At 44.3% G+C, this 20,414-nt stretch overlaps 1 protein-coding gene and 1 non-coding gene across 2 annotated transcripts; one reads left to right on the plus strand and one right to left on the minus strand.

Moving 5' to 3' along the window:
• Positions 1–10,155: 10,155 nt before the first annotated feature.
• On the minus strand, positions 10,156–12,453 carry LOC136356633 (uncharacterized). Its single transcript, XM_066310880.1, has 4 exons — positions 11,881–12,453; positions 11,571–11,802; positions 11,076–11,345; positions 10,156–10,982 (listed from the first exon to the last, which is right to left on the minus strand). Exons 1-4 carry the CDS (start codon positions 12,451–12,453, stop codon positions 10,156–10,158), a joined length of 1,902 nt encoding a protein of 633 aa, XP_066166977.1.
• LOC112939129 (small nucleolar RNA R71) lies at positions 11,981–12,087 on the plus strand. Its single transcript, XR_003242671.1, has one exon. It is a non-coding gene; the product is annotated as a small nucleolar RNA R71 (small nucleolar RNA).
• Positions 12,454–20,414: the final 7,961 nt, after the last annotated feature.

Below are 20,414 nucleotides of genomic sequence, written 5' to 3' on the forward strand. Positions count from 1 at the left end.
GGGAGGTTGTAGATACACATCGTAACAGGCCAAGTGCTATGGCCGCTGCTCATCTCTCCAAAAGGATTCATGCCATCCGTACTTAAACCAAACCGTATGCTTCGTGCGTCCTTTCCAAAGTCTTTAAATTTTTTGTCGATGTTTCGCCACTGCGAACCACGGTGGGGTGTCTTAGCATCCCATCCTGTTGACGCTCTTTAGCGTGCCAACGCATCATTCTAGCATTCCCCTTGTTCCTGAACAAATGCCTTAGCCGTGGTATTATAGGGAAATACCACATCACCTTAGCAGGAATTCTCTTCTTTGTTGGCTGCCCGTCAACTTCACCTGGATCCTCTCGTCTAATCTTGTAACGTAGTGCTTTACAAACAGGGCATGCTTCTAAGTTCTCGTACTCCTCACCGCGATATAGGATACAATCATTCGGACATGCGTGAATCTTCTGAACTTCCAGTTCTAGAGGCAGACAATCTTCTTAGCCTCATACGTTGTCTCGGGCAATTTGTTTCCCTCCGGAAGAATGTTATTGACGAGTTTCAATAAATCGCCAAATGCCTTGTCACTAACACCATTTTTTGCCTTCCATTGCAAGAACTCCAAAGTGGTATCCAACTTTTTATGCCCCTGCTCGCAACCTGGGTACAACGACGTTCTGTGGTCCTCTAACATCCGCTCCAATTTATGGGCCTCCTTTTAACTTTTATAGTCCTCCTTTGCATCCTGCAACATCCGACCAAGATCATCCGCTGCGTCATTATCGCCAGCATCCCTATCCACCTCACCCGTTTGATTTCCTTCAAATCCAGCGTACTGAGCCCAGTCGGGAATGTTCTCGTCCTCCGCTTCATCTTCTTCCATTTCAACCCCTTGCTCACCGTGGGATATCCAACAATTATAGCTTGGCATGAACCCTGACTAAAACAAGTGGAAAGGAATAGTCCTGGATGCAGAATACTCCTTCTAGTTCTTACACTTATTGCATGGACAACAAATAAAACCGTTACGCTTGTTAGCTTCGGCCACTCTCAAAAAATAATGCACGCACTCGATAAATTCTTTGGACCTCCGGTCAGCGTACATCCATTGCTGATCCATCTACATGAAATGAAAAATAATTGTACATAAATAAATTTTCGTACAATAATGACAGTCAAACAGTTCTAAACTAATATTAATGTTGTACTTCTCTTAATTTTCAATTTAGTTTGTTTTCTATTTTTTAAGATTAATTTTCATCATATTTTAAACTATGAGAATAAAATTTCTATATATTCTTCTTCCCCACATGATGTGCACTAGGGTTCCCGATCTTCCGAAAGGTTCTGATAAACAACGATTTGGGCGGAGTCGCGACAAAAATCGATCCGAATTCTTGAACGTGTACGCTCTTGAGCCCCGCAATTGCAGCACCACGTCTCCTCTGGTTATCACCCGTGCCGAAACGCAGATGACCTCGCCGAGAAGGCTAATCCCTGTTTGCCAATCGAATAACACAAACAAGAACGAGATAGAAAACAACCAAAATTGCAGATGAATGATTAAGCTCACGAGTTGGGGTCTTACAAACCGATCTAGAGGCGAAACTGTTCTCGACAGATTAATCTAAGCAAAACCCAAAAACCTAAAGATGGCGGCGGGTACTGATATATAGAGTTTAGGGTCGTGCAACCCCCTCTCGACGCAACCCTAATGGGTTCCAACACGATACATGGGCCAAAGGCCCAATTATGGTGACGCAGCACCGGAACAGATTCTAGACGTCAACTTGTTCGGTCAATTCCCATTGACTCGGAACGAATTTGGACGTGGGACCAAAATATTGGAAAGTTTATCTTATTAGCTTTCCATCCATATAAAGAACGCCCCAATTGGAGCACGTATGCGACCTGAGCGCCCATTTTAGTGCAGACTGGTCCTGGACTCCGAATTGCACCCAACGTCGACTTGGTTTGGGCCTCCTCCTTGACTTGGACGTCCTCGATGATCCTCCATAGCTCTAAGTCCTTCTCCAAGTGTCTCCTTGTCGCCTCCATTGTTCCTAATCACAATATAGTCATTAGGTAGCAATCTATTCTCGAATTCATACAAAGAAGAACATAGGAACGAACTCACCTCTAAATTTAATTGTCGCGCACGAGCTCTTGTTATCGGTCCTTGAATGACCGTTGCAGGATTGTTGTGTGTATCCGAGTTAGTGATGTCCGCATCATCCTCCCCATCTTGAATTGAAGTCGTCCTCGACTCAAGCTCATCCTCTTCTCCCAAGTATGGCTTCAAATCTGAAATGTTAAACGTGGGACTAACCCTAAACTCGGGAGGCAACTCAAGTTTATATGCATTATCAATCTTCTCAACAATTTTAAAAGGACCATCGGCACGAGGCATCAACTTAGACTTTCTCAATTCTGGAAATCTATCCTTTCTCAAGTGCAACCAAACTAAATCACCCGGTTCAAGCTTAACCTCTTGCCTACCTTTACTACCAGCAATTCTATACTTTTCAGTCATCTTTTCAATGTTGAGCTTAGATGACTTATGCATTTTCAAAATAAATTCAGCGCGTGCCTTACATCATTATGAACCCTCTCACTAGTAGGTAAAGGCAAAATATCAATTGGAGCACGAGGGTTGAAACCATACACTACCTGAAAAGGACTTACCTTGGTAGTAGAATGTGTTGCCCGATTGTATGCAAACTCCACATGAGGCAAACATTCTTCCCACATCTTCAAATTTTTCTTCAAAATAGCCCTCAACATGGTACCCAAAGTGCGGTTGACTACCTCTGTTTGTCCATCTGTTTGTGGGTGACATATTGTAGAAAACAATAGCTTTGTACCCAACTTGTTCCATAGCGTGCGCCAGAAATGACTTAAGAATTTTGCATCACGATCTGAAACAATAGTAGAAGGCATACCATGCAAGCGAACAATCTCATGGAAAAACAGATCAGCAATATGAACAACATCATCACTTTTATGATATGGTATGAAATGTGCCATCTTAGAAAAACGATCCACTACCACAAAAATGCTATCCCTCCCTCTCTTAGTTCTAGGCAATCCCAAAACAAAGTCCATAGAAATATCTGCCCAAGGAATAGAAGGTACAAGAAGAGGCATATACAAACCATGTGGATTCAAACGAGACTTAGCTTTCTGACAAGTGGTGCAACATGCCACGAACCTCTCAACATCCTTTCTCATCCTTGGCCAAAAGAAATGCATGGCCAAAACATCTTCCGTCTTCTTAGCTCCAAAATGTCCCATCAACCCTCCTCCATGCGCTTCCTGTATCAACAAAAGATGAACGGAACCAACTGGAATGCTTAGATGGTTAGATCTATAAACAAATCCACCATTGATCACAAATTTGTTCCAAGTACGTCCCTCTTTGCAATTTAACATCACTTCATTAAAAATCAGGATCAAGCGCATATTGTTCTTTAATTGATTCAAGTCCAAAAATCTGACAATCAAGTTGGGACAAGAAAGTATAGCGCCTAGACAAAGCATCTGCAATCACATTATCTTTCCCTTTCTTGTGTTTGATAACATAAGGAAAAGATTCAATAAATTCAACCCATTTTGCCTGTCTACGATTCAAATTATTTTGAGAGCGTAGATATTTAAGCGATTCGTGATCGGAGTGAATAACAAATTCTTTAGGCCACAAATAATGATGCCACGTCTCTAAGGAACGTACAAGAGCATACAATTCCTTATCATACGTGGAATAATTCAAAACAGGACCATGCAACTTCTCGCTAAAGTATGCAACAGGCTTACCATCTTGCATCAACACACCTCCAATGCCAACTCCACTAGCATCACATTCTAACTCAAAAGTCTTACCAAAGTTTGGAAGTTGTAGCAATGGTGCGTGTGTAAGCTTGTCCTTCAAAGTGTCAAACGACTTCTCCTGTGTCTTTCCCCAATGGAAGACCACCCCTTTCTTCGTCAACTCGTTCAATGGTGCAGCAAAGGTACTGAAATCTTTGGCGAAACAGCGATAGAATCCTGCAAGACCAAGAAAGCTCCTCACCTGTGTGATGGTTTGGGGAACCGGCCAACTCTTTATGGCTTCAATTTTCGACTCATCCACCTCAATTCCCTGTGGAGTAACCACATATCCAAGAAAAGAGACTCGTTCCGTGCAAAAGATGCACTTTTCAAGGTTAGCAAACAAACGTGCATCGCGTAGAGCATTAAAAACAGCACGTAAATGATCCATGTGTTCATCCAAAGACTTGCTGTAAATCAATATGTCATCAAAGTAAACTACCACAAATCGTCCAATAAAAGGCCTTAAAACCTGATTCATTAAGCACATGAAAGTACTAGGTGCATTAGTCAAACCCAAAGGCATTACTAACCACTCATACAAACCAAATTTAGTTTCCATTCATCTCCAAGTTTCATTCTAATTTGGCGATAGCCACTACGCAAGTCAATCTTTGTGAAAATTATAGAGCCACACAACTCATCAAGCATGTCGTCTAACCTAGGAATAGGATGACGATATCGGATAGTAATATTATTAATGGCTCTACAATCAACACACATTTGCCAAGAACCATCTTTCTTAGGAACCAAAATTACAGGAACTACACAGGGACTAAGGCTTTGACGTACATACCCGCGGTCCAAAAGGTCTTGAACTTGCCGCTGAATTTCCTTAGTCTCCTCTGGGTTGGTTCGATAAGCAGCACGGTTTGACAATGATGCCCCTGGGATCAAATCAATTTGATGCGCTATCCCTCTCATGGGTGGCAATCCTGGGGGTATCTCAGCTAGAAAGACATCCTCATAAGGTTAGTAACAACAGGAGGTATCGAACTAGCAATATCATCTAAAGAAACCAAGGCTTGTTTGCATATCAAGAAATAGCACATGTCATCATCTGAAATTTCAGCAATGTCACATTTCATTGCAAGCATAACACCACTCTTCAACTTAATTCCCTCAACCTTAGAACTAGGTGAAAGCTTATCCTTTTTAGGTGGAAAAACAGATTTAGCCACTTGCTGATTTTCAGATTCATCAAGTTTCAAACTAGCAGCTCGCTCTTTATCAGCTTCTACAATTTCAGCAGGGGTCAAAGGTAGCAAAATAATTTTCTTCCCATTATGCACAAAAGTGTATTTATTACTCCTACCATGGTGTGTAGCATCATTATCATGTTCCCAAGGATGGCCCAGCAAAAGTGAACAAGCTTGCATAGGAACCACATCACAATCAACAGAATCTGCATATGAGCCAATGGAGAACGAAACCCTACAAAACTGTGTTACCTTTGCTCTTCCGGAATCGTTTAACCACTGAATATGGTAAGGGTGTGGATGTGTACGTGTAGTCAAGCCAAGCTTCTTGACCAAATCAGAACTCACCAAGTTGTTGCAGCTACCTCCATCAATGATCACACGTGCACGACGGTTGTTGATGACGAAGAAAATCTGAAACAAATTATGGCGTTGCAACCTGTCATGCTGCTGTACCTGCGTGCTGAGCACCCGCTGCACAATGATGGTCCTGTAGTCCATTGTATCATCACGACCAAAGACTTCGCCATCCTCATCCTCAACTTCTTATTCCCCCTCTTCCTCTTCCACGTCGGAGGTGGTGATGTAGCCATCTTCTGTAGCAACATAGGCCCGTTGACTAGGGCAATCTTTCTGCACATGCCCAAACCCTTGGCAACGGTGGCACTGAATGCGTCCTGTAGAGGCGATAGATGAGGCACTCTTGGCGGGTACTTGCGAGGAACCTTTACCTGACTCCGCTGGTCGTGGTGGAGATGGTTTTGGTGCCGCAGAAGCTCCGGATGTAGCTGGTCGCTTGCTCGCTGGCTGGGAGGACACCCGAAAAGAGACGGCCTTGGGCAGTCCCACAGATGGCGTCTTGCGCGGAGTGTATGTGCTTGCCTTGCTCTTGCCTTGATGGTCGCGCCCCTGTAATTCCTTCTCTGCAAGCATAGCAAACCAAAACAACTGGTTGACAGAGTTAAATTCCTTAGAATCAACAATGTCCTCAAACTAGAATAAAAATGACAAATAGCATCCTCGACCCCCTCCACTATGCCACAGCGTCTCACACCCTTTTTTAGCTCACCATAGTAATCCTGTACAGATTTATCCCCTTGTTCCAAACGCATCAGTTTCTTGCGTAAATCTCTATGATAAGATGGAGGAACAAACCTATCGCGCATAGCTACCTTAAGTTCTTCCCCAGTAGTAGGTAGTACCCCCTCATCAGATAACCCAGCCCACCACATAATAGCAAAATCCTTGAACTCATGACTGGCTTGTCTAACTCTATGTTGCTCGGGTACAAGGTGGGCATTAAACTTTTGTTCTACTGTCATCTCCCAATCAAGGTATTTCTCAGCATCATAATATCCCGAAAAAGATGGTATTTTAAACTTAACCTTAGCACAAGGATCATCGGGCACACGATTATTATTATTACCTTGTTGGTGATGAGTGCCACCCATACCTGTGTGGTTTGTGCATAGGCGACGTCGTAGCCGTGCTTGCCTTGTAGCCGGTGCATCGCCACTGGAATCATACACCGTGTCTTCCGGATGAGCATCGTCGTCACCACTCGCCACTGGAATCATACACCGTGTCTCCAACGCGGCGACCCGATCAGTTAGCGTGGATATCCGCTTGTCCAACCTCTCCATGTGGTTCAGGAAGCCGATTTTAATGAAGGCATCTTGGACAGACTTTGCAACGGCCTCCGTGATGTCCTTTTGAGTATTTTCTTGGAGAGTTCGTAGTTGCTCTTGGCTGACATAGTCAGCGAAATTCTGGGGACTCTTCTCACCTTCGTTACCTGACATTGAAACACCAAAACAGAAACAAAACGGTGAAGGTTATCCCTAATAAACTACTACGCAGGTGTAGTGGTGCCTCTCAACGATTCTCAGCAATATGGAGTTCCTAACCAAGCTCTTATAAGGTTCTTACCAGCAAAGCAAAGGATACCTGGAAGGCGTAGTCAGCGATTGCAGGGATCAAGAACCTGTGCTGTCCAGAAGTAATATGTGGAGCTAGGAAGGCCAAATATATGTATATGAGTGGTACACAATCCAATGACAGATAGTAATGCTGAATAAAAATCCCAAGTCACTTGCCCTTAGTTGCTAGTCTACTCGTGTCCTAGTCAGTAGTGGTAACAATTATGGCTCAAGAAAAAAAATGACACTAGTAAGCAACAAAGAAGGACTTGCAGGCAAGCTTCGGCGAGTTTCAGCAAAAACTACAAAACCGAACTGGCAGATAAGCTCAACGGAGCGTGTCGTGAGCTCAATGCACTAGTGGAAATCAACTTTTCTTTTTTTTCTTTTATTTTTTTGATACTTTTTTCTTTTTCCAGAACACGAAAATAGGCACACCTCCAAGTTACAGCTCAATCGGAGTAGATATGTGGCCTATGGATTTTTCTGAAACCACTATAAACAAGGTGCAGGAACTTGTGAGCTCGAACAGACAATTTTGCAAGTCAAATTTCGGAATTTTGGATTCGCCAAACCCGCTGAAGTTAAATTTTGCCTGATTCCGAGTCCGTATGCAAAAGTTATGGCAGTTTTAAGTTTCGGCTTCCAGCTAGGTTTTCCAGAGGGGATATAACCTAGTCTATTATGCGGTGGAATTGGGATATGGTGGCAGCGGAGTTGTAGGGTGTTCTGGTGATACGTGGTGATCTGGATGGGTGTTTATGATGGCGGAAACGGCTCTCAAAGGATGAACCCTAACACATGGTGAAAGGTAGCGGCTAGGGTTACAAAGGACAAACACACGACTAGACTAAAACACGCACTAGACCAGCAACAGGAACTTAAACTAGGACTCAAACTCAACACTACGGACTCTGAAAATGAATCATGCAAAGGCTAAACACGGTCTAGGTTAAGGTAACTAACAACTAAATTTTTTTTTGGCTTTTCTGTAGACTCTAGGATAATTGCGAAAAACAAAAACTAATCTAGGGCAAAGAAACTAAGCGAACCTGATGGTGAACCTGGAGCTCTGATACCACTTGATGTGCACTAGGGTTCCCGATCTTCCGAAAGGTTCTGATAAACAACGATTTGGGCGGAGTCGCGACACAAATCGATCCGACTTCTTGAATGCGTACGCTCTTGAGCCCTGCAATCGCAGCACCACGTCTCCTCTGGTTATCACCCGTGCTGAAACGCGGATGACCTCACCGAGAAGGCTAATCCCTATTTGCCAATCAAAGAACACAAACAAGAACGAGATAGAAAACAACCAAAATTGCAGACGAATGATTAAGCTCACGAGTTGGGGTCTTACAAACCGATCTAGCGGCGAAACTGTTCTCGACAGATTAATCTAAGCAAAACCCAAAAACCTAAAGATGGCGGCGGGTACTGATATATAGAGTTTAGGGTCATGCAACCCCCTCTCGACGCAACCCTAAAGGGTTCCAACACGATACACGGGCCAAAGGCCCAAATACAGTGACGCAGCACTAAAAAAAATGTGTGAAACATAGCTCCAAAAGTAATATAACAACAAAGAACATTGGAAGATGAAGTTACTAACATTTTAGACACCTCCGATTTGTATATAATCACTAAAAGAATTTCACAAGAAATTTTGGCATGACCTCCCCTCTTTCAGTGTGAAATTTTGAAGCTTGCTCTCCGGCTGGAGGAGGAAGAAGGCATATATAAAGTGGGGGATCTTTAGTCATGGTTGGTGTTACCAATCGGAGCTAAAGATCGCCGTGATCTTTAGTCCCGGTTGGTAACACCAACAGGGACTAAAGATCCCGGGGGCCCTGACAACGTCTGACATCTCTACAACCGGGACTAAAGATCATCTTTAGTCCCGGTTTTAAATGGATCCGGGACTATTGTGGATTTTGGCCAACCGACCAAAGATGGTTTCTCCACCAGTGTGCACTCAATAGGAGTAGAAAATCTTATTCTTTCTAACCATTACCTTATCATACATTTCACAGGAGCAACCTAGATTTTTCTAACCATGGCAAACATGATAATTAATTCATCCCCCCTAATGGGTCTAAGATCACTTCTAGGGAACAAAGTCATAGTAATCCATTTGTGCATGAGCCTAAGTGTAGGGTTATGGATATCATTCGTCCTAGATTTCTTGCAAATTGGAGCACCAGAAATGTCTTCCCAAAACCTATTTTTCTCGAACCCATAAATTCCTTTCTGGAGATCGATTTTACAGAAATCGTGAAAACCAAGAAGTGTACTCAATCCTTTCCATGTAAGTGTATATTCCTTATGGAAAAAGCGAAAGGAAATTCCATCTTCTATTTCTTTCAAAGTGCACAGAAATTGCAAAGTAAACAAATGAGAACCAGGCTCATCTACCACAGCAAATCTCTGCCAACCAACAGCTTTCCAAATAGCACAAAAGCCAACATCTATACTTATCTTTTTCAGCAGCTCCGGAGAGTACTCTCGCGTGTGAGCATACTCCCGGTCACTCAGCTTGTAGTAGGCTTGTCTTTCCCGATCATCGACAAGGTCAAGGTCGGCATCGTTCAGGATATGTTGCGGAGCGTCGGCATCCTCCATCGAGACATCAGCTGATGGACGAGCACTAGACTCGTCATGATGACTTGACGAAGAGCTGAACCCTTTGAACAGACGAGACGGTCGCCTCCTCATTCTGCACAATGGAGTAAGAACGGACTAACTCGGCGGGGGTTAGAATAGCAAGAGTTTCACCTGTCGGTTAGTTTCTCGAAAGCAACTTGTATATATGCAACTAAGTATTTGAATTTGAGGCAAACTATCAAAGCTTGAATGAATTTGAGAGCAAACTTTGGAGAGGGAATGAAAATGTGATGAAATGAGGTGGAATCCCCTCTCTCGGCCGGCTGGCTTTTATAGGGTACCCACAACGGTCAGTGTGGTCGTGGCACAATGTATTTTCGTTGAAAACTTTATTTTGGTTTGCTCTGAAAAAATTTATTTGAAGAATTTCCTCAAAATTCAAAAATCCTTAATGCAACTTCGAAATTCAAACATGTGTTGATGCAAAAATTTAAATTGTTGAAAACAAATATGCGGATACATACCAATTTACCTATTGGCGAAGGTCGCGTCATATTAGGTCCGACGTGCAAGACCGTATCTCCTTTCAGTTCAATTTGCGGAATTTCCACCTATCTCCGGAAGTGATGGAGCAGGCGTCTTTGGCTTTTCCTTCCACACCTTCTTTGGTTTTGGTGCGGAAGACGGCTTCCTCTGAGTCGGCTGCTCTAGCTTCTTGGCCGGTACGTTTGATTTTACCGGCTTCTTCCAATAGCGGTTCCTGGGCATTGTTGTTTCCTTCTCCAGGAAATTCTGCATGAACTTCACTAGGCTGTCCGTCTTGGGTGGCTCCACTTCGACTACTTGAATGTTCTGCGGGTTTGGCCCGTACTTGATTCTGACCATGGAGCATTGTTCAGTCCTCAGCTGAAACTCAAACTTCTCTTTCTTCCTGTTAATATGGAAACGGATACTTCCCGTCCCCACATCAATGTTGGCTCCTGCAGTACTAAGGAACGGATGCCCCAAGATGAGTGGCGTTTCTTTTCTTGTGTCCATGTCCAGCACGACGAAATCAACCGGGATGAAGAAATCCCGTATCTTGACTAGCACATCCTCCTCTATCCCCGCCGGGTAACGGACTGACGAGTCAGCCAGTTGTAGGCGCATTGGTGTTGATGCCAACACTGTGAAGTTGAGCTTGTCAAAGACGTCTTTCGGCATGACGCTGACATTGGCTCCAAGATCACACAGAGCTTGGTCGAATTGTTGTGCCCCGATCGAGCAGGTGATCGTGGGACACCTCGGATCCTTCTTATTTTCTAGGAGATTGCGGAGTATGATGTTGCTGCATTGCTCCGTCAGCTTGACCACCTCCATTGTTGGGAGCAGTCTCTTGTTGTTGAGGATATCCTTGAGATAATGGGCATATGTTGGCACTTGCATAGCATCCAACAATGGCACGTTGATATGAATCTTCTGGATTACTTTAACAAAACGAGCAAACTACTCGTCCACTGACGGTTTCCTACTCCGTTGAGGAAACGGCAGCAATCGTGTGTCGCGGTACTCCTGCGGCACAACCTTCTCTGGCTGAACCTCTTTGTCAGCCAAATCACTAGATGGTGCTTCCCAGGCGATCCCGTTAGTTCCCGCAGGGTTAGGATACGGCGGATCATGAATGGACTTACCTCCCCTCGTTGTGATCGCCTTGACATTTTCAATGGAGGAATCGGGCTGCCCCGGAATCCTCCAAGATTCATTTGCAGGGATTAAGGCGGCCAATTGAGCTAACTGAGTTTCTATCATTTTATTGAAGCTCAGCTGATTTTGAAATGCAGAAGCAAAGCCATCTAGCTTAACATTATTGTTCTCTAAGACCTTGTCATTGGCAACTAGCTTTTCGCTTAAAGCATTAGTGGTTTTAGCTTGCGCAAAGACAAGATCCTTCAAGGATGGCTGGTTAGAAAAGTTACTGTTATTGTTACCTCCTTGATAGTATGGGCGTGGCTGGTTCCACCCCTAACCTCCTTGTGGACAATACCCGTTGTTGTTATTGCCCATGTACATCGCCTCTTCACGGGTTTCCAGGCAGTCATTCCCTGAATGACCCGTGCTGTCGCAGACTTCACACGTGACGTGTGAGTCTAAGGCCTTGACGGTGCCTTGTGGCCATTTGTCATGGTTGTCTAATTTCTTCATGAGGAGGTCCAGCTTGGCAGCGAGCATTTCCGTCTCCTTGACGGTGTGCATACCTCGCTAACGGGTTTGGAGTCGTTCGTCGCTCCAACCCATATTGGAGACCATCTTCTCTATTAAATCAACGGCTCCTCGAACCGTCTTAGAGAAGAACGCTCCTCCAGCTGTCGTGTCCAGGTGGTCACGGGACATGGGAGTGAGCCCATTATAGAAATTCTGCAGGATCAGCCAGTCGTCCATCCTATGATGAGGGCAAGCGGCCACGTATTCCTGAAGTCGTTCCCATGCTTCAGGAATGGAATCGTCCCTTGTCTGCTGGAAACTCGAAATTCTTCCCCGAAGAGCGTTGGTTTTGCCCATCGGGAAGAACTTTGAGAGGAATGCCGTGGAGCATTTGTCCCAGGTGTTGATCATAGCACAGTTGGCATAAAACCACTGCTTCGCTTTCCCGAGGAGGGAAAACGGAATCAGCCGCAGCCTGACAGCGTCCGGACAGACACCCTTCATGGTGTACGTGCTGCAAATCTCCAAGAACTGCTGTAGATGAGCATTGGCATCCTCATTAGGCTTGCGGCAGAATGGGCTAGCCTGCGCCATCGTGATAACGCTGGACTTCAGATCGAAATCCATGTCTCCCACGTTGATTTGCGGCTCAATGGCCACATTGTCAGCAGAAGGAGCAGCGAATTCACGGAGGGTCTTGTCAGCCATAGTCTTGAAGGTCGGTGGCGCTGGAACGGCGGGTTTCTTTGTTGGTAGAGTTTTCTGTGGAGCGACGACTCGCAGCTTAACACTCCGGAAGAAAGCTTCTGGATTTTCCTTAAAGTTTTTCGGCAAGTTGAAACCAGTCATGCACTACCCTGTTTCCACGCAAAAGTGAAAACAACCATGGTTATAATGCAAAGGGCAGTGATTATACTGAGGTAAATATAAAGTATTAGTTCTGGTAATCTCTATTATGAATCTTTCCTGGCAACAACGCCAGAAATGTTTGTTGGTATTTATTAACAGCATTATAGAAATATAATTCCCAGCAATGGCGCAGAAATATTCTTGGTATATTATGGTTACAGAGTTCATCCGCAAGCGCACGGATATACCATTGTAGCATTTCACCCAAGAGTATTCCAAGGGTATCGTATTTATTTAATCCCGTGGGAAGATCATGGTAGAGAGAACTTAACTAATACTTTATATAATACTTGTAATAATCATAATCTTAGTAGGGGTTAATATAATTCAAGGGTAGAATGACATACAAGTAGGGAGCTACTCATTCTCATACTAAAATATATAAGCTAAGTGGAAAGAAAAGAGAAAGATAATCTATTCCTATACTTCTAGTATACATAGTCTACATACATCATAGTTATCTGATATACTAGCTAATACCCTCTATCCGATGCCCTCCTGGTACTTCAAGAAGCCACCCCTGACTACCGAGTTCCTTAAGACAACGCATCATGACAATACAACCGGGGCTAAATATGGAGGAGTACACTCCCCAGGAAATTAACCTAGGATTATATACACGCGCAGAGGAATAGCCGTACTGAGCTATCACCATCAGCGGCCCACCTCTCATCCGCAGCATATAACCCCAAATAATGATATCCTGTAATGTAGACACCACGCCTAAACTACCAGATACTACTCTAATATCATCGTCATGACATGGAGTAATTGCATACACAAACATTATACCTGCACCAAAGCATCTCCCAGATAAGCTAGCAGTATATTCAGTATAACATGAACATAATGTAAAATTGGCATTCGTATACTCGGAAAGTATTTCAATACCATAAATATATAAAGAAGAGTATTCTAAATAAAGTACAAAGCTTACAAAAGAGAAAAGGAAAGCTACTAGAGCCATACCCGAACTCTTCTGAAGGCTTCCGGACTCCGATTTCTACTCTATTCCTATTCCACTAGCTTGATAACACTAAACTAACTTGAGAGAATATGAGAAAACTTTGCTTGAGTTGTGTGAAGAGGGCAGTTGGAAATGTCCTAACTGCCCTGCAACCGTCTTTGGGGATGAATCCTGGACGTCCATGCAAAACCCCAGGATGGACGGTGCTGATGGGGGTTCGGCCGAACCAGGGGCTAGGTCAAACCAGCCCATCCTCGGCTGGCGGCCTCCTCCACTGCTTCTCTCTGTAGACTTGTGAATTTTGGCCCAATTCATCATGTCAATTCTAAGTACTTGGCCCATTTTTGACCCAAAAACAATGAGGGAGGCCCCCATGGTAAGATTTTAATTAATAACCAAAATTATTTACAGAGAGGGAAGAAAAGGGAGGGACAAGAGATAAAAGAAAGCAAAAACAGAAGATTACAAATGATCAATCCATGATTGCACTATGGGGCGATCGCTTTCCCTGAACCTAATTAAATGTAAGTTCAGATCCAATTTGAGATTGGCCAGTCAATTAGTCACAGAGGGCTGAATCCCTTCAAAAATCAGACCATTTCTCTCCTTCCAGATGTTCCAAGCCGCTAGAAGAAACAATTCCATGAAACCTTGTTGGGAGAAAGAGGAGTGTTGAGTATGCATCATTTGATTAAATTCCAAAGAAGTGTTCCAGTACCATCCCAACTTATTCCAACACCCTTTACTGAAGTCGCAGTCAAAGAACAAATGCTCCCTGGTTTCTCTAGCGTTCTCCTGACACGAAGAACAAGAAATCTATGCGCCCAAGGGAGCACAATGTTTTCTATCCAACAAGTCTCTAGTGTTCACTCTGTCCATGAGAAGCAACCAACCAAAAACCTTAATTTTCATGTTGACTTTGCTTTGCTAGATCCATTTAGAGGTCACAGGTGGAGTTAGAGACCACAACGAGAGCTTGTAAAATCTCTTAGAGGTGTAGATTCATGAACCCCAAATGAACTGCCAAGAGTCATTGATATCTGAAAGTGTAACCGACTAAATTTCACTTAGCATCGAATTATACTCTTGGTAAGCTTGTTGAGAGAGCGGCAGGTGAAATTGATCTTGTGGATCTCTTGCTAGATGTTGGGCCACCGAGTCGTCCTTGTGCTTATCAGACGAGAATAGCCTTGGATATTTAGAGGAGAACACTCCACTCTCCCATTGGTCGTCCCAAAAAAGTAAATCATTTCCCGATCCCAGAACGGGCTTAGCAATTCCTCTGAACAAAACATCATATTGAAAAATGTCTCTCCACCAAAAAGAACCACAACTTTTCGCAGATTGAGGGACAACATTTGGATAGTATGTGGACCAAATCAACTTCACCCAAGGGATATCTGCTCTGCAGTAGAATTTGTGGAGGTGCTTTATCAGGAGAGCCCTATTCTAAATTCTTAAATCAATGACTCCTAGTCCACCCTTTTCTTTTGGCCTACACACTTTAGGCCATGCTACTAGTGATTTCTTGGTGTAATTTAGGTCATTCCCTCTCCATAGGCAATGTCTTTTGGCTCTATCAATAGTGTCAACAACTGAAATCGGCAAAGAAAGGGAGCACATGTAGCAGGTTGGGAGAGAGGACAGGACAGAATTCACCAGAGTAAGCCTATCACCATAAGAGAGGAAGGAGGAGCTTGCTGTGAATCTTCTCTCAATCTTGTCAGTGAGCGGCGAGAAATCAGCCACTTTTGGCTTAGTGGTGCCAAGAGGTAAATCCAAATAAGTAAAAGGAAGAGAACCCAGAGAACAACCAAAGGTTGAAGCGAGCAACGACGCTTTCTCCTCTGACAGGTTTAAAGGGATCATACATGATTTAGAGTAATTCACTCGAAGCCCTGAAGAGGTTGCAAATGAGTTTAGAAGAGCCTTTAGTGCAAAGAGTTGCGGAGCAAAGGCTTCTAGTAAGACAAGCATCACCGCGAGCTGGGATGGGCAAGTTCAGAACACCTCTTTGGTGAGCTTTATTGATGATAGACTGAAGCAAATCAACACCCAAAACAAAGAGCAGAGGTGATAAAGGATCACCCTGTCTGACTCCTCTCTTGCATCTGAAGAACTTCCCTGGAACTACGTTAAGAAGAACTGCAGTTGAGGCAGAGGAAAAGATTGCTTTCATCCAATCATTCCATTTGGTCGGGAAACCCATTGTTGTCATAACCTTTAAAATGACCTCATGCTCAATAGTATCAAATGACTTTTCAAAATCTAGTTTTAGCAACACTATTTCCCTTCTTGAGTGTTTACATTGATGAATGTATTCAAACGCCTAGGCTAAGCAATCCTGAATCGATTTTCCTTTGATAAACCCATATTGGCCCATTCATACATAAGTCTGATTCACGACATCGTCCGATTGATTTATGGTCTGAGTTGATGTCAATTCTCCTCCATTTTATGGTTATTCTCTATAAAATGTTAGTAAACCAAATACTAGTGGAATATTATTATTCTAACATAGATATGCATTGCAAGCATAACTAGTTCTCCTCTATCTTGGTAATATTGACTGTCGAAACTGATCGCTAACGACCATCAATAATGGGCACTATTGGTACTTCTTAACGATCACAGATAGAATCCGCAAACGCATGGATATACCGATGTAGCACTTCCCCTACAGAGTATTCGAAGGGTATCGAATCCAAGGGAACGTTGTGTATATCTCTTCCGCCGGTTCATCCTAGGACACCAAGCAAAGGTGGGCAAGGATAGAGAGGATTTCCTAGTGAGAAACAGTGTCTAGGGAAAGCTTAATTTTAATCCTAACGCAATACTTCAACCACTGGCAACCCGCTGTTCCCAGATGTTGCTCTACTACGTACCCGGACAGGGAGGACTTAGGGTGTGTTTGGTTGCTTACATTTTCCTAGCCAGGCTCATCTCTCTCGTCCTGGTTGAGTCTAGCCTGGATGAAGAGATACACAAGCAACTGTTTGGTTGGTTACATCGGTTTAGCCCGGATGGGACGAGATTTTGTTTGGTTGAGTGCATGAGAGATATGGTTTGGAAAAGATTTTGTTTGGTTGGTTGGATAGATTTGAGTCTGGTTAGCTCTTCATTTAGTTGGGTGACGTTACCTACAAAAATTTCAAATCTAGACAATAGGTATAAACAATTTTTCACATACAAAGATAATATTGGTATTAAAAATCACCCGGCATTCTCTACACCAAAAGTGAAATTTCTTGAGTTCTCAAAAATAAAAAGTCACCAAAACTTCCTCCATCATTTGACAGCAAAGTGCTGGAAAAAAAAAGAAGAAAAAGAGAGAAGCGTTTGTCCTTCTCCTTGTCGTCCAGGAGAGGAGTTCTTGCCTCATCGCCGCCAGCCGTTCCCGGCTCCTCTGTCGCCAACTAGTACCTTGCTCCTCCGTTGCTAGCCTCTCATCCGGATCTGCCATGCGCGCTACTCCGCTCTTCTCTCAGTAGAAAATAGAAAAGAGAAAAAAAAATAAAATCCTCTCAATCTCATCGTTGACTAGCTTCACCGGCGCTCCTAGCTGCTCCTAGCTACTCAACGCCACCATGGTCGCCGGATCTAGTGGCCTGGCGGTCGCAGAAGGCAGTTGTGGCGACAGAAAAGAGAGGTAGCACCGGCAATGGCGAGGAAGCCGACGGCGGCGCATCAATGCGATGGAAATGGCAAGGGATGTAATAGCGGCAGTAGCTTCTCCACCGGGGTCGGCCGCCAGTCCACCACTGGAGAAGACGCCGAACGAGCGGTCACCGCAGGGGATTTGGTGGCGGCGGCGGCTAGGGAGAGAGGGGAAGAGAAGAGCAGTTGAGAATGGAAAGATGAAAATGAGAGGGAGGAGGTGAGCGGATGCTAGACCCCTGCCACGTGCATGCACACACTGATGCAACGCTTGCACCCACGCTACATCCACCTTGCATCGAGTGAACCTGGCTGAGGAGCGAAGAAATTGGCCGTTTCTCTCGGTCCTAGCTTAGAAGCTACTTTTGCATGAACTCAGCCAGGCTCCGGAGGGCATGCAGTTAACCAAACATGCGGACGTATGCATCTCCCATGCGAGCCAGGGTAGATCCAGGCAACCAAACAGCCCCTTAAGTGCTCTTGAGGGATGTCACCACCTCTACACCCACCTCAAACATACTGTGGGATACGCAGCAATTACAGGATAACAATTACCTAAACACCACGTCTAAGCAATTAATATCTACTTTAGTGTTTATAACTCACTAAGCAATCACTATATTTTAGTTGATTATAGTGAACAATAATCCCATATGCTGATTAGGAACTAACCAAGAAGTAATTCTCACAAGATAAATCTAAATTACTCAGGAAGATAATTCTATTGATATCAGAGTAATAAACAAAATAAAATAAACAGGAGAGGATTACCGACAGCTCCGGAATTCCACCGACTTCTTCTACTCTACTCTCTTCCTAATTCTAGTGTACAAATAATACAATATAGCCTTTTATAATTCAGATCAAGCTTGGAAGTGTGTGAAGAAGTAAAGAAAGTGAAGTCTATTTATAGGACAGATATGATGGTTCGAATGATGCAAATTGCCTGAACTACCCCTCAATCGTCATCAGGAGAGCATCCGGAGCGTCCATACCAAAACCTGGATCCAACGACGATCACCAGGGTCCGAACCTGGGCTAGGCCAGATAGCCTCCAAACCTAGTCTGGGCCTCCTCCTTGTCCTGCCTTATTCAATTCCTCAAATTTTGGGCTGATTCTCTAGAGTCTACAACCCATCTTTGATATGGCTAGTTTCTTTCTCCACTTTTAGTCTGGATTTCCTCCCGTTCTGGGTTTATCATCTGCATACAAATATACACCAACACTTATGGAATATGTGAGATTTAACACCTATCACTATGTTGGATGTTTTATTATCTAGACTTTATACAGATGTTGGCGGTATAAATTTAGCACTTAACAGCCGCCAACAAGCACCTATGAGGTGTAGCCCCTGACTTTCTGTTTAGTTGGGTGACCAACTAAACAGTAAGCAAGAAACAAAATAAATTACTCGAACGAAAATACCATATAAAAGGTGACATAGTCGCCCGGCGGTGGTGGAGGTAGTCGACGTGGAGATGTAGCCCCCAGTTGACGGCGGGGAGGATGTCGATGGTGAATACGAGGTCGCATATCAGCGACGGCAGAGTTGCCAAACCATGAAGGCGAGACCGTCAGTCAGCAGAGCATGGCGGCACACCCCTGTGGAAGGTTCGACGAATTGATAGACAACAGAGTGTACATCTCCTGTGTTGCCAGCGATTGATAGACAACCATGAACTCTTGTGTTGCTAGCAATTTGCATGTATGCATGTGTAGACAACAGAGTGCACATCTCCTCTCACGTGGCTTCCTCCCGGTGATGTCGATGATTGAAGCCATCTCCTCCTGAAGATTAGATCTAGTGCCCCCATCCCTGGTGCGCCAACTGTCAATTCTAGTAATCGACAATCAGAGTACAGAATGGCGGCCCCTGGGGCAGCCATCCAGCTACGCCATGTCGGATAGGAACAGTGCGCGTGGTGGCAATTTTGCGAAAAAGCCCTTTGGTTTGTTCGTAATTCGATCTAGGTCCCTTGAGAATAGTACACCTGAGACAATATCTTACGTGTAGGCCCTTCTGAAAGCTGGATATTCCGTGCGAATGAGAGAAAAATCATGAATTAGGGTTGCGCTGTAAAAAGTGGAAGCCGAGGGGGTTTTTCGAAAAACGACGCCACTAAATCAATCACCCCCAAACCCTAGCCGCCGTCGCCTGCATTCCCTTTTCCCTCTTTTCCGACCCCCTTTCTCTCTCCCTCGACTACCCGTCGTCGCCGCCATTGGTCCACCGTCCGCCCTCCGCCGCCTCTTTTGCCCGTTTGTCGACTGCCACCGCCCTCAACTCTGCCTCCGCCTTGCGCCACCCCTTTCGCCTCCGCTGTTAGGACTGAACCTAGAAATGAAGTTGTAGAGGAGCTGAAACTCTGAATATCTGAATTTCTGAACATTTGAGTTAACTGAAGAATCAGGGAAGAGAAGCAGTCTTGCAGGCCCATTATGAAGGTCTAACGCCTGTAAAGCTAAGCAAACCGGTATCTTGAATTCTTAGCCGTTGGGTATTTTCGGGGACCAATGTTTCGGTCACCCATTTGTCTTTTTCCTCTTTTGAGCTGGCAGTAGCATGTGAGTTTCGGTCACCCATTTCGGGAGAAGAAGAGAATCATCAAACCCTCAATTATTTGTCTTAGCTAGTCGATTAGAGCTAGGAACCCTAGTTTAGGTCCTTGCGGTGCACACATATTGTTCTCGTTTTCCTATTGGGCTCTAGATTGTTAACTCTGAATATTAGGGGTCTAACATAGGTATCAGAGCTCAGCTCATTCCTTGGCTCTCGGATTTGGAAGGTGCAGGTTGGTGGCGATCCTCGGATTTGCTGCCTTAAAATCCTGATGCTGGAAGAAATCAATCCGGAGGTGACGGCGAGTCTCAATCTTTGGTGAAGGGTTGGCAGGAGACTGTAAAATCCCAGATCCAAATCCTTGAGGCAGGCAGCGGTAGACTAAATCTTGCAGAGCTGATACAGGGAGGGAGAAATCCTGAACTGCTTCTGCAGATTAGGGGAAGTGTAAGGTAAGAAAAACTCGATCTCACAGATCAATGGTGGATATCGAGGAGATGAACGAGGTGCGCATGGAGTTGGCTGGGATGAAGAAAGACATAGCTGATCTGAAAACTCTGAAGTCTGAGGTG

The sequence above is a fragment of the Oryza sativa genome, chromosome 5, assembly GCF_034140825.1.
Source record: "Oryza sativa Japonica Group chromosome 5, ASM3414082v1".
NCBI classification, from domain to species: Eukaryota; Viridiplantae; Streptophyta; class Magnoliopsida; order Poales; family Poaceae; genus Oryza; species Oryza sativa.

What these genes read in the sequence shown, in the direction of transcription:
- LOC136356633 (XM_066310880.1), bottom strand. Translation starts at nt 12,453, where the DNA reads ATGGCTGACAAGACCCTCCGTGAATTCGCTGCTCCTTCTGCTGACAAT. An exon ending in GAGCGTTCTTCTCTAAGACG is followed by an intron (nt 11,803 to 11,880) that starts GTTCGAGGAGCC and finishes CAAACCCGTTAG; the next exon opens with CGAGGTATGCACACCGTCAA. An exon ending in GCTGCCGTTTCCTCAACGGA is followed by an intron (nt 10,983 to 11,075) that starts GTAGGAAACCGT and finishes ATGCTATGCAAG; the next exon opens with TGCCAACATATGCCCATTAT.